The 14,217-nt window shown below is 27.2% G+C and overlaps 1 protein-coding gene across 1 annotated transcript; it reads right to left on the reverse strand.

The window, feature by feature from the left end:
* Nucleotides 1-2,212: 2,212 nt before the first annotated feature.
* LOC100776805 (GATA transcription factor 9) lies at nt 2,213-3,987 on the reverse strand. The gene is made up of 2 exons (XM_003548012.5): nt 3,686-3,987; nt 2,213-3,195 (listed from the first exon to the last, which is right to left on the reverse strand). Exons 1-2 carry the CDS (start codon nt 3,779-3,781, stop codon nt 2,452-2,454), a joined length of 840 nt encoding a protein of 279 aa, XP_003548060.1. The 5' UTR covers nt 3,782-3,987; the 3' UTR covers nt 2,213-2,451.
* Between the last annotated feature and the right edge of the window lie 10,230 nt (nt 3,988-14,217).

The raw sequence follows: 14,217 nt of genomic DNA on the forward strand, positions 1-14,217 counted from the left end.
TTTAGATCGGATGGTAAGCGTATGCCTTGCAAAGGCAGGAAGTTGCTCTTAAATGCATTTGACTTTTTATTCTGTGATCTAATTTTGCGGACCTCACATGTATGGGCTAGTAATACGTAACATGCTATTATATAAAGATGGATATTAAAGAATGCTTTAACCTGCTATACATATGCAAATTACTATTAACTGATAAAGAAAAATGTGCTTATATAAAAAATTGCAAATTATTATATCTAATTCCTCTAAACTGAGTAATTTATTTTAGAAAACAAAGTGAATAATCTTAGTACATATTTGCTTTAACATTGAAGCACTAATTGCACAAATTCCTATGCAGTTGAAGGAAAAGTAATAAAAGGGTTGCTTTGAAAAAAGTACGTTGGAAGCACCTTCAATGTTAACCCAAACATGCTCTTAGGCGGTGCTTGATTTGGTGTTCAATCACGTTGAACACTAAAATTTTCTCTCGCAGAAATTGTGTTGAATGTGCCTGGTAGTATGATTTGTGTAAAACAAATACACACACAACAATGGATATTACATACATATGTAAAATAAAACATAATTGTAACGGAATATCAATTGTTGGGTTAATTTATCAACTAATAAAATTATTGAATTTACATAATTTAGAGGAATCAAGTCTAAAACTATTGCATGAATCAAATATGACCTTTAAGAGCAAAGTGCTTCTATTCTAAAATAAAAAGAAGAAAATGTTTTTAATAGAAAAATCAAATCATTACACTTGCGGTTGTTTAGGAATAAAGTTTTAAAAATAAGAGAGAGAGAGAGAGAGAGAGAGAGAGAGAGAGAGAGAGAGAGAGAGAGGATTTTCTTACTTTTAAATTAAAATAGTTATATAATATTTATAAAAGTCAAGTTATTAAATTCATAGTAATTTATTTTTAAAACTTTATTCCTAAATTCATACTATTAAAACTTTATTCCTACTCTTAGACGTTATTAAATTTCACTATACTTTCAACTTATTAAGTTCATACTAATTTAATAACTTGACTTATGCAAATGAGAGGAATTTATTATTTTCTGTCTAAAAAAAAGTCAAGTTATTAAATTCATACTAATTTATTATTTTTCTTTTATTTAAAAAAAACTAAAGTAAAGAAAAAAATTATAAATAAAAAATACCTTTTTTTCATTACAAAACTCCACTCTTAAACGTATATTAAAAAAATTAATTAGACAGATGGTTACTATTAGTTCGACTTTCACTCTCGGAAAATTTGATCTTTCTCCAGATATGGCCATAAGGACAAGAGTTTCTTGAAAAGCCCGTTTCCTTACCCATTCTCAAACAAGAATCAATAAACCGAGTGCAAAAGAAAACAATGAAATTAAAGTTGCGGAATTCTTTTCACCACCCTCCTTTTTATTCCTCTTATTCTTAGTTGAAAGTATGATGAAATCAAAAGTCACGAGCATGTGGATATCGTAATGGAGGGGGATAGTGTTAGTGCATGCCAACTGCAAAATTTGAACAAATAGACACACCCTCACGTGCTTGTTGTGAAAGCATATGATACCGAGTGGAACAAAATTCATGACGTTGACATGGAAATTTCAAAGCACAAAAAGACCAAAATTAGGAAAATGGTGAAATATTGGGGAAAAAAAATACAAGGCAACAATAGTGTGGGCATATACTACTATATAGGCAAGAGTTAAGACCAAAGGCTTATTTCAACTAGACATTTTTTATAAGAACATGCATGATACTTACAAGCATGCTTTGAACTTTGGTTATGTATAGCATGTTATTTTGCATGAAACCATGCTATTATATAAAGATCGATATTAAAGCATGCTTTCACCTGCTATACATATGCAAAATATTATATCTAATTCCTCCGAGAATGTCTAATTGAACATGCTTTGAACTTACAAGCATGTTAAGACCAAAATGTAGCATGTTAAGACCAAAATGTAGCATGTTTTGAACTTTGGATTGTAATTTGTGTGTACAACTTTGGATAATTGGATTATAACATAGGAAAACTACATTTGAGTATAGTAGCCATGATTTGAATAAAAATGGTGAAATTAAAAAACAAAAATTATTCCTTGTATATTACAAGCTATAATCTGCACTTGTATTAGTACTTTTGAAAGTGTGCTTCCTATAGCTCATAATATATATGTAGATGTCATTGTAACACATTCTCCTCCCCCCTCGATGGTATATCTGTTTCCAAACAATTTGTTCCTTAATTTCAAGTTTGATTATACATGAAAAGTATATAGTAACACACAAGGTTTTAAAAAAGGCCCACGACTTAGATTTGGATCACAACATCAATATTTTTTAATTGTTGATGATCGCAGTCGAGATCGCATCAGTCACATTTATCTGTGATTTTCCATGATGTCAACAAATCGCATGCGACTGCGACCGATATTTAAAACCTTAGTAACACATGATTTTCACTACTTCTTGTCTGTAGAAAGAACAGCAACACCAACACCCATTCTCATCTCCATGACTTTCTTGTGTGAATTGGAATGCAAATAGCTTACAAAAGTAGGGCTCTTGGCTGGCCTATACTCTGGCAACAACCTTCCAGACTTGTACCTCACCCCACATGCATTGCATAGTGTCTTTGGACCCAATGGTCCTGCCCTCCACTGTGGGGTCCTCTGAGCTAGACAATGTGTGCACCTTCTTGGAATTGGGTGCTGCACATTATCATTATTATTATTGTTGGTATTATTGTTGTTAACTTCATCACCCTCATCATCATCATAATAATCCCCCAATTTCTCCTTCTTCACCACCACAACAACCCCCTCTTCTTGCTCAACATCCTTCTTCTTGGGGACTATGAGTTCACTATCAGCCAACCAATATGCTTGTTTCAAGAGAGGAGGGTCAGAACTCACCCCATCATTCTGTGAGCTGAAATGTTGTGACCATGTGCTTAGGGTGTGTTTTGTTGTTCTAGGGGCTGAAAGTCTCTTTCTCTTGCTCCTTGCTTTCCCTGGCACAGCAAAATTCTGCAAAGGACAGTGATGACTTTGTTGGGGTCTTGGCATTATTGTGCCTGAAGAAGGCTTGGTGCTAGTGCTTGTGGTTTGAACACCACCACCAGAGGGTGGCAAGAGGCAACTTGGCCTACTAGAGAAACAGTCTTCCACAAACACTGATAACCATTCCATGCCAAAATCCACTTCCTGCTCACATTTTTTGGTGCCAAATTTAGTTGGAACAATCCACACACAAGGCAGCATATAAACACTTATATACACACACATACCAACAAATACTGAAACTTTATAAAGTATTTGCAGAGTTTATTAAGGACAAAAACTTAAAAAACAGTTTCTTAAAGTGTTATTTGTGCAGTTTTTCAATCAGAATTGGAGTTTTATTTTAATAATCCACTTAATCTTTTTAAAAGCAAACCTTTATTACACAAAATTAAGACTGATACAAGCAACACTTAAGAAAGAAACTGTATCTAAATTTTGTTCATATGTTTACATACACAAAAGAATCACTTCTTCATCACTTAAAAAAAACAAAAAAGGGAGGAGGGGTTTTCAAGGAAAACCCATTTGATAAAACTTGCAAACAAGTAGCAAAGTAAGAAAATTTTATCAAATAAGTGCAAAAAGCAGAAAAATAGAAAGGTAGAATGAAGAGGCAAAACACACTACTAACCGTGTTCTGATGACAGAAAAGGTCATCAAGGGTGGGAAGCTCTTGCTGACACTCACTTGAAGAAACTGATATATTTCGGCAAACATCCATGTCCATGAGCAAGAGAATGAAACTGAGAAGAAAAAGAAGGAGAAAAACAAAGGTAGGTTTGAGTGAGTTTGGTGTTACATGTCACACAACTCAACACTCTCTAAATGCTCTTTCTCTTTCTCTCTTTATGGCCCTCTGAGTTTTTGTCGGCAGATAAAGGCTAAAGAAAACAAATCAAATTTTCAAAAATCAATCGGCGAGAGAAAGTTAACATCCCTGTCTCATGCACACACTCACCAATCAACATCTCTAGTTTTACATTACCATGTTTACTCCATAACATCAATTCATCTTTACGCTCCCTTTATTACCTCGTGTCTTCTTCCTTTTGTCGTGAAAATAATGATAATGATAATGATAGAGTAAAGTAATTGTTTTTTTTTTGTAAATAACTAAAGTAATTGTTTAATATGATAGTAAAATATTTTACAAGACCTTTGTAAAAGAAAAAAATCTTTTTATTTTTGGGTTAAAAGTAAAAGGGTAGAATTCATTGACTGAACTCTTGCTTGCATGGTTGTTTTTCTTCCATTGCATATTTCTTCTTTGTATGTGTAACACCACAATTTTTAAGTGTTATGAATAAATCATAAGGAGAATCCTTTTTAATATTGATTGATAGGACGGATCGAGAGATATATCAAGGGGAAGTAAAAAAAAAATTACGCACTTGGTCATTGCTTCAGTGTGAACCATTATTTTTAGCCGTTGGATTAATCTAATAACATAGGATTGTTCACACCAAATCCTTACTTCCTCCCATCAGTTCCTCCACGGCAAATGATGATCCACAATAGCAATTGTCAGGAAGAGAAATGGGAGAGGAGTAATGTTGTGCAGAGTTTGTGAAATATGACCCATGGGACGATACTAATCTAATGGTTCAGAGTTACGGGAACCACCGATCAAGATGTCCACCCTAGCCTTTGCCATTATTTAAATACTTAATTTTTAATAAATAATTGTTTAGTAAATTTGAGTGTGTATATATGTCTGTTGTTGCCCGTGTAATTCTTTCTATGTGTTGTTGTGCATGCATGTGTTCCTATGCATGTGATTCATAACCTAAATGAAAATTTATGGATTATTCATAGCATATATTTTGCCCTTACTATACCATGAAATTTCTATGTTAATGAAGGAATGTGTCTATGATTAATATTATGAATGAATGCATGATGCTTATATGAATACATGTGAATGCAATATAACATGGCATGTGTATGGGTTGTGAAAATGTTACCGCAACCTAGTCCTCATGAGTTGTATCATGTATCATGTTGTTTGCATGTGTTTTAAAGTGAAAGATATTTATGAATCCAATCGGGGAGATCGCATGAATGAATTGGCATATGACTCTGATCTTGGGAGTGCAATAATTTGAAATCTAGTTTTAGCTCATGTTGATCCTATGAGTTGGAGTATCTTTGTGATGCTAGAACATCCTGACGCGAGATCAATGAGTGTTAACTTGTTTTTCTTCCTTTGCATTTCTTCTTTGCATGTATAACACCACAATTTTTAAGTTTTAGGAATAAATCATAAGGAGAACCCTTTCCAATATTGATCGACAGGACGGATCCAAAGATATATCAACGCGGAGCAAAAAAAAATATACAAAATTATTTAAGGCCATTGCTTTGATGGACCACCTTAATAGGTAGTCAATTGTGAACCATTATTTTTAACCATCAGATTAATCTAATAACATAGGATTATTCACGCTAGATCTCTTCTCCCTCACACAAATTATTTCAGTGGCGAATGATGATTGACAACAACAATTGCCCGGAAGAGAGTTGGGGGAGGAGTAATCTTGTACAAAGGATGTAAATCGTGATTCATGGAACGAGATCAATATAACACTTCAAAGTTATGGTTCATTTTGGCCTACCTATTAAGATAGCCCACCCTAGCCTTTGTCATTATATATTTAAATACCTAACTTTTAATAAATATTTCTATTTGTTCTTGTGCATGCATGCATTCTTGTGCGTGTGATTCATAACCTAAGTGACATTTATGAAGTATTCCTAATGTATAGCTTGTGTTGATTGATTTGAGTGTGATTATGTATGCAACCCTATTATATCATGAAATTGTTATGTTAACAAAGAAACCAGGAGTTTTACCATTTGTGCATATTTTTTTTCCATATGGAGTCATTTTCAAATTATTTTTGAAAAGAGGATAAGTCGTAACAAGTATTACGACTTATTATTTTTTTCTTTTTTTAACAAAAGTCGTAAAAAATTTTACAACTTTAGTTTAATTTTTATTTTATTTACGAATTTAAAGTTGTACATGTTTTTTTTAACTTATGACTTCAAAATCGTAAGTTTTTTTTTACAACTTTGAAGTCATTTTTCTTACATTTAAAGTTTTTAATTTCATGATTTTTATTTACTTGTATTTTCTTTTTTTTGTTTTCAATTTTTTTAAAAATTGTAATAATTTTATTTATTTAATTATTAAATAAATATTTTTAATTTTACTTGTTATTAGTTTTATTTAATATCATGTATATATTTTTTGTATGGTTTTATTTAATAAGTTATATATTTTTTAAATATTTTTTAGTTTACATATTTTATATAATTTTTTAATAATGTTTTATCTAAAATATTTTGTATATTTAAAATTTAGATAGTTTTGTATATTTTAATATTTTGTATATTTAACATAATCATAGTAACTGTATATAACAAATAGAAAATTAATATAATTTTTACTTCTTAAGTTTTTCTTTAAGTTGTATGATTCATTTTATAGTAATGTATTATGTTGTTTTTAATTTAACAACTAATTTTGTTACTAAATTATTAGATGTTATTAATAGTAAGTTCTTTTATACAAAATAAATAATATTATTTCATAATTATAAGTTAATATTAGTAACAAAATTAGTTGTTAAATAAAAAATAACAGAATATATTAATATAAACAATACAACTTAAAAAGAAATATAAAAAATAAAAATTATGTTATTCGTCTACTTATTTGTATGCACAATTACTACAATTATGTTAAATATAAAAAATATTAAAATATACAAAATTATCTAAATTTTAAATATATAAAATATTTTAGATAAAATATTATTAAAAAATTATATAAAATATTTAAAATAATAAATATATAAAATATTAAATAAAACCATATAAAAAATATATATAAGATATTAAATAAAACTGATAATAAGTAAAATTAAAAATATTTATTTAATAATTAAATAAACAAAATTATTTACAACTTTTTAAAAAAATTGAAAACAAAATAAAAAAAGAAAATACAAGTAAATTAAAAATTATAAAATAAAAAAATTTAAATGTAAAAAAATATGACTTTCAAGTCGTAAAAAAATTTTAAAAAAATAAAAAACAAAACTTAAGACTTTGAAATCATAAGTTAAAAAAATATGTACCACTCTAAAGTTATAAATAAAATTAAAAATTAAACTAAAGTCATTAAAAAATTTACGACTTCCGTTAAAAAGAATAAAAAAATATTAAGTTATGACTTCTTAAGTCATACCACCAGTTACGTCTTATCTTTTTTTTTAAAAAAAATAATTTAAAAATGATTTCATATGAAAAAAAAAACCTGAATGATAAATATTGTAAATAAATGTACAATGCTTATATGAATACATGTGAATGCAATATCTCATGGCATCCATATTTTATTTTATTGTTTTTCATTTAGCAATATGTCATACCATACCACCTGTTTGTGTCAATTTTTTATTTTTGTTTTAAATCATTCATATATAACTAATAAAATAATATATTTTTTTGTGTATAAATATTTAAAATAAAAATACTGTAATATTTTTATAGCATTAATAAAAATAAAAAATATTTTTTTCAAGACCCTAAACAATCATAGTGAGAGCAATTTGTATATATATATATTAAAAGTGTCTCCTTTACGCGATGGAGGGATATTTGCAGTATCTTTTTCTCTTTTTTTACTTTGCAATCTCAAAAGATGCATCAGCCAGAACAAGCACAGACTGGTAGTGGCAGCCTGCTTGCTGTCTTAGATTCTTTGAAAATCCTTTTTAAATTTAACTTCAGTTTTGATTTTGAGCACCTTCAAACTTCATTTGCATGTGGTCAAAAGAAACTACGTACGGACACATGGGTTTTTCATTCATTAATTAGGATAAGTTGCATTTGCATTTCTTAAATTTAGGTTCAATTATATGGTTTTTATTTTGGGGATAAAATATAACAGTGTCATTTTCATATATTTTTATCAAATTTTTAAGGATAAATACACATTAAAAATAACAAAACTATTGTCTATCCTTTTTTTGTTTAGATCATTATGTAACTATATATAGCATTGTAAACTTTAAAATAATAAATTAATTTTCTAATATGTATATATATATATAATTTTATTATCTTAATATGGATATAGTATCAATAAAAATATTATTAAATCATTTTAAGTATAAAAATTAAAAACTATAATTGTATAATAATTTATGATTGAACCATAATATAAAAATGCTTTACTGTATGGGTGTAGTGCTATTAAATAATTGATATTTCAATATATACATGCATTTCTTTTAAAAAAATTATTTTTATACTATTTACTTTCATTGAATATAAATGATTTATTATATTTAATAATACTGCATTTTATTCCATGAAACGATCTCTATAAAATTAATTTCAGTATTCATTTCTTGTAAAAGATTTTTGTTTGAGTTTTGAAGTAAGATGTTAAAAAAGGATAACATATATTGGAAGTAAACCATGACATATGCGCATGAACTAACATAAAATTATTTTATTTTAACTAGTAATTTTGAATTCGAATTTTGATAATATATATATACATATAATTATATTAAATATTTCAAGAGAAAATTTTGCTTTCTATGAATAAAGCTTAATGTATTTTAAAGCATTTTATTTACAATAATATTAAAAGTAATTAGAATGCATTGAAAAAGACAAAAGAATGGAGATGTAAGTATTAACAGTTAGGACATGGCATCACCATCACACTCAAGTATGGGCTTTACGCCAATTGAAGTGAAAGCAACTTGACATAGCATAATTTTTTTTTCTCCAAAATCTGTCTTGCATTTTCCTAAATTAAAATTACAAGTTGCTTTTCTCATTCGATTTTTGCGGTGCTAAAATTATATCATTTCAATTCCTTTGCAAGAGAAAATCAATCTCTTCTTTGGGTTGCTCCATAAAATAAAATAAAAACAAACAATATTTTTTAAGGAAAACGTAATGCAAAGAAAAAGTATGTTAAAAATCAAACGGTTTAAAACAATTCAACCATAGTTCTAAACCAAACTGATATTTTGTTCCCACTCCATTTAAAAACAAAATTAAGATATTTTATTCACCTAACATTTACTCTCACAAATGTCTTGTAACTTTTTGTTCCTTAATTAGGATATTTCCTTAAGCATTATATTGGTGTCAAATTGGGAATTAGCCTTTCTATACGGAAATTTTGTGCTTTAAAGAATGAAATATAATTGCAACTGTTAATTAAATTTAACAATTAATATTGTGATAAAATATATTCACACCTATAGCAAACTGAAAAATTACTAAGCTCTCAATCATTAAATTTATAATCAATGATTAAAATCTCATTTTATCTTTAAAAGTATTATGTAACATACTAACATCCTTATTCTTTCCTCATTGTTTTCGAAATAATATTTTATTATAAATATTTTAATTTTTATGTAATATTTTCAAATTGTGTTTTGTTAACTAGTTTTCCACCAGTACCATGCACAATATCTATTTTAATTTCAATTTCATTTTTAATCGTATAAAATATTTTAAAAAAATATGTAATAGTACAAAAAATCTTATATAAGACAAAATACAAAATATAAACAAAGTATACATTACATTATATTTTTTTGGAAAACTTCTTCATATATAATTTTTTTGTCGAACATTTTTCTTTTTTTTTTCATCACAAATCATGATTTTTAGGCCAAAATTATTTTTCACTCTTTTAAAATAGCAACATAGAATTAACCATGGGAAAAAGTTAACTTGGGCAAGAATAACTCTAACATGAGACTAAAGAGTGATATCATATTATGATTTTAAAAGACTATTTTAAAAAAAGTCATATGTATTTTAAAGTATCATGTAGAAATATTATGACTTATCATATTTTTTTACAAGACTTTTATGATAGTTTGAATTTTAATGAATTTATATCATAAGAATTTAAAGAATTTGAAAGAATTCTATGAATTTTTAAAAACACATTCAAAATTACAACAGTTAATAAAAAAATAATAAGAAATGATAAGGTTTGGATAAAAAAAAGAGTAAAATCAATATAATTTTTTTTAATATTTTAATAACTATATTGATTTTAATTTTATGTTTTTCTATACTAACCTTTCTTGTAATAACATCTTGTTCTTCCTTTTGGATTTGAACAATAGATTTGAAATTATAAGTTAATTTTTAGATTTTTTTTTAATTACTACAATTATTTCATGATAAATCTAATGATATGTTTAAATGGGATGCAATAATAAACATATATTATAAGGGAATAGTGAGAGTAAAAAATTGATAGAAGAATTATTGAATCATGTGAATAATGAAATTAAAGGTGACAAATACAAAAATATTGCATTAAGTAGGCAATGAGTATAGTCAATATAAAGAAAAAATGATTAGTCATAGCACATAACGAGAAAAAAGTGCATAGGAAAAGAATATATTTGATATGTTTTTATTTGAGTGAGATTATTTAATAGATATTTTATACTAAAAAATCTCATCAAATTCATCAAAATCCTTTTTAAAAAAACAATCTACCCAAATTTTTATATTCTTTAATACCAAAAGACTTTTTATAAGTTATAAAAAATCTTACTTGAATATTATCAAATTTTATTGTCTTCCTTAAAAAAATCTTAAAAGTCTTAATTAAATATCACAAAACTTATTTGTTATTTTAAAATCCTAATTGAATATCACGAGAGACTTTGTTATAAAAAAATGATATTTTAAAATTTTTCAAAATTCTAATTCAATACACTTCTAATTCACTTTTTTCTATAATTACAGTAAAACACAAAAATAGGAAAATTATCGTCCCTGAAACTTAATTGGACTCATATGGTTGGATGATACTAAATTCATTCTTAAAATATATACCTTTTCTTCATATTTTTAATTATTTTATTTTAATTAATTAAAAAAAATAAAAAAAAATGATTGATAATTTATTAAAATAGTCAACAAATTATTGTTATAAAAATAAAATCCATTGCTTTTATCTAAACAGCCTAAGTTTCTTAAACTAATTCAATAAAATTGATAGGTTTAATTTTATATTTGTAGCTAATGCGATGTCAACATGTACTTTCCACCAACCTATTTATTCTTTATCATCATTATATACTTTCTTCTATTGACTATATAACTTTGTATTTAGTTCTATTGAATTTTTTTATAAAAAAATATATGAATAATTATAGAGACATCCTAAATTGTAGAAGTTATAGATATATGTATCTTGAATTAGAATTTGTCTATGAAATTAGGCATTAGTATAATTAGACATAGAAGTTAGAAGTATAAGTTGTATTTCACCATGACTCATGCTACTTAATTTCTGAGGTTCCAATTCCAATTTCAATTTCATTCATGATGGAGCAATTGGCTCCACACTTCAACCCTGAGTTCTTACTAGATAGGACTATGGATGAATTTTCACATTGATCAGCTTTGTATGGCTGTTGCCCCACAAGTTTTATAACTTTTCTTAATATAATATATATATGTATGTATAATTATGAATTGTTCCCATAATTTCAAAAGTTAATTCACAAGTATATTACACTCCTAAAATAAAATAAAAATGAGTATATTACACCTATAAATTTACATATACGAGTCTTGCTCCCAAAAAAATTAAAATTTCTTGATCTGTGCCTGGATAGGGACAATCCCAAAGACTTTTTTTCATTTTTTTTTTTTTAATAAATTGAGGTTGATAGGAGAGTGACAAGGAAAACCCCAACTAGGTTAGCGCCTCCAAGAAGCCACTCAGTCACACAAACCCCAAAGAACGTCAAATTAAAATTAGCAAAAAGGAAGCAACAATTGGGGGGATTATGCCAAAATCCAATAAGAAAACTAACAAAACTTATAGTTAGGTAGAGAATGTTTATCCCTAAGGAACTCGCCCTTCACAAAATTGGGAATCAAGTTCCACCAAAAAAAATGTATTGCGAGAGGAGAGTGCAAAGCTAGCAAATACTTGTTTTTTTAGCACTGTGATATGCTAGAGCATGATATGATCATGTTGATATCCATCATTTTTTGGTTTCTTTCTTAAAAAAAAAAAATTGTTTCTCAACATCTTATTAGTAAAACTCTAATTTGCTTAATTGAGAAATTTTGGGATCAACATGGTGTGACATATATAATTGACAAATAAGTCTGCCTCTCATCCAATTTTATGGAATTTGTGGTAAATAAAACTTCATTTGAGCAAAATAAACTCAGCTCATTTTTTTTACGCAAAAAAGGTGGGCATGCAAGGGAAAACAGAGTGATTGAAGCAAATATCAGCTAAGTTGACAACCACTCAACCCAAACAGAACACCACAAATAAATTTATGAAAAAAGACAAGAACAAGAGACCATAGGGGATGTAAACCAAATTCATGGGGGAAAAAAAAGACACAGCAAAACCAGAGACCCTAGGGGGGTGGAAACCAAATGGGGAAAAAGGACACAGCTCTACTTAAATCTAAAACTAGGTAGAGTTTTTTTGTCCTCATTGAAGTTACATAAATAAAAAATAAAAAATCATGTAAAGATTTACGACTTCTATTTATAAAGTCGTGGCTACTTTTATAACTTATTTCTAAATGAGAATTAATTCAAAAAATATTTCCATTTAGTAATTTTGGAAAAAAATTACTTCCAAATGATAAAAAAAAAAAGTCCCGTCTTGTTAAATATGTGGTCACTGAGTGAAGTATAAATTGTCCCAATCTTTTTCAAACATCATAAATGGAGTGTCCCAAGCATGTCATGAAGGTCCTCGGGATTCAGAAAGAATTGTATTTTCACAAACAAAAAAATGTAATTTTGAAGTGGCATATCATCTTCAGACTTCGATTAATACTCACAAATATTAAAATAGCTCGAATTAACATAAAAGAAATTTCAAAATTATTTCCATACGTACATAATTTGAATTTGATTTTATAAACTCGTGAACTAACATGCAAGTTGAATTGGCAAATGTTGGAGGACTACTAGATTTGACACAAAACGTAAATGCATTATGAATCTTAAGGTGGGTCAGTCGTTGGATGATTTGAAAATAAATGGTGTTGAAAGAAGCAGTTTAATACAAAGAAGAGAGAAGAGACAGATAGAGAAGGAACTGCTTATGAATTAACAGGCCCTTCTATAGTCCTTTGTCCTCACTCCCACGGGCAAATGGCCTTTGATCTCTTATCAACCCAAACCCCCCCTTATGCTGCCTAATTTTAAAGGATCTTATTCATCAATATATTGAAGATATTGATTAAGAAATTAAAAAGAAAAAATATTTATTATATAAATCATAGTTACATTTAAAAATCATTAACAACATAATTTTTTGTCTTTCAATAAAAATATTTTTATTTTAAGTTTCTTAATCAATGTTCTTAATGCACTGGTTAGTATTTATTATTTTTTAAATGTGTTTAATTATTTTTAAGAAAGTAATTTAAAAGTCTCAAATTGAAGTATTATGGAGGAAAAAAACTTGATTAGGAGAGGAAACACTGTCAAAGGTGATAAGTTAGATTTTTTAATAAGAATTGATTTTGGAAATCGATGAATACTCTATATTAATAATGTGGTAATAAAAAAATAATTTGTAACTTTTTAATAAGTTTTTTTTACTTAGTTCAATATGTTCTATTATGAACATTAATGAAGTTACTAAATTAGGGACATTTGAAGATTAATTTTCTGCAAAGTTTATTATGACCCTTGAAAAAAATTATCAACAAACCTTGAGAAAAAAAGAAGAAGATAGAATGAATTAACATATAAAATAAAACTAACGTATACATACATTAAGATCAATTTTTGCAAAAGTTAGATGAGATATGTTTTGCAAATTAGTTTATACACAAACTAATTTTAACTTAGGAGAGAAAATTACATTTTTGTCTTTTTTTTTCTTCTATAAATATTTAATAAGAAATTTATGCATACAGAATTTATGTTTGGTATATTCATTGTTAGTTAAAAATTATAATAAAAGTAAAATGGAAATTATTTGTTGATTTTAGCCCATTGGCATGCGTTGTAGTCAAAAGCTCCGTTTTATTATCCCATTGTTTAGGATGAGAGGGGGAGGGGGTTAAGGAACGTAACTTTTTTCAAAAACTACTTTAG

This window comes from Glycine max, chromosome 16 (genome assembly GCF_000004515.6).
Source record: "Glycine max cultivar Williams 82 chromosome 16, Glycine_max_v4.0, whole genome shotgun sequence".
In the NCBI taxonomy this organism is placed as follows: domain Eukaryota; kingdom Viridiplantae; phylum Streptophyta; class Magnoliopsida; order Fabales; family Fabaceae; genus Glycine; species Glycine max.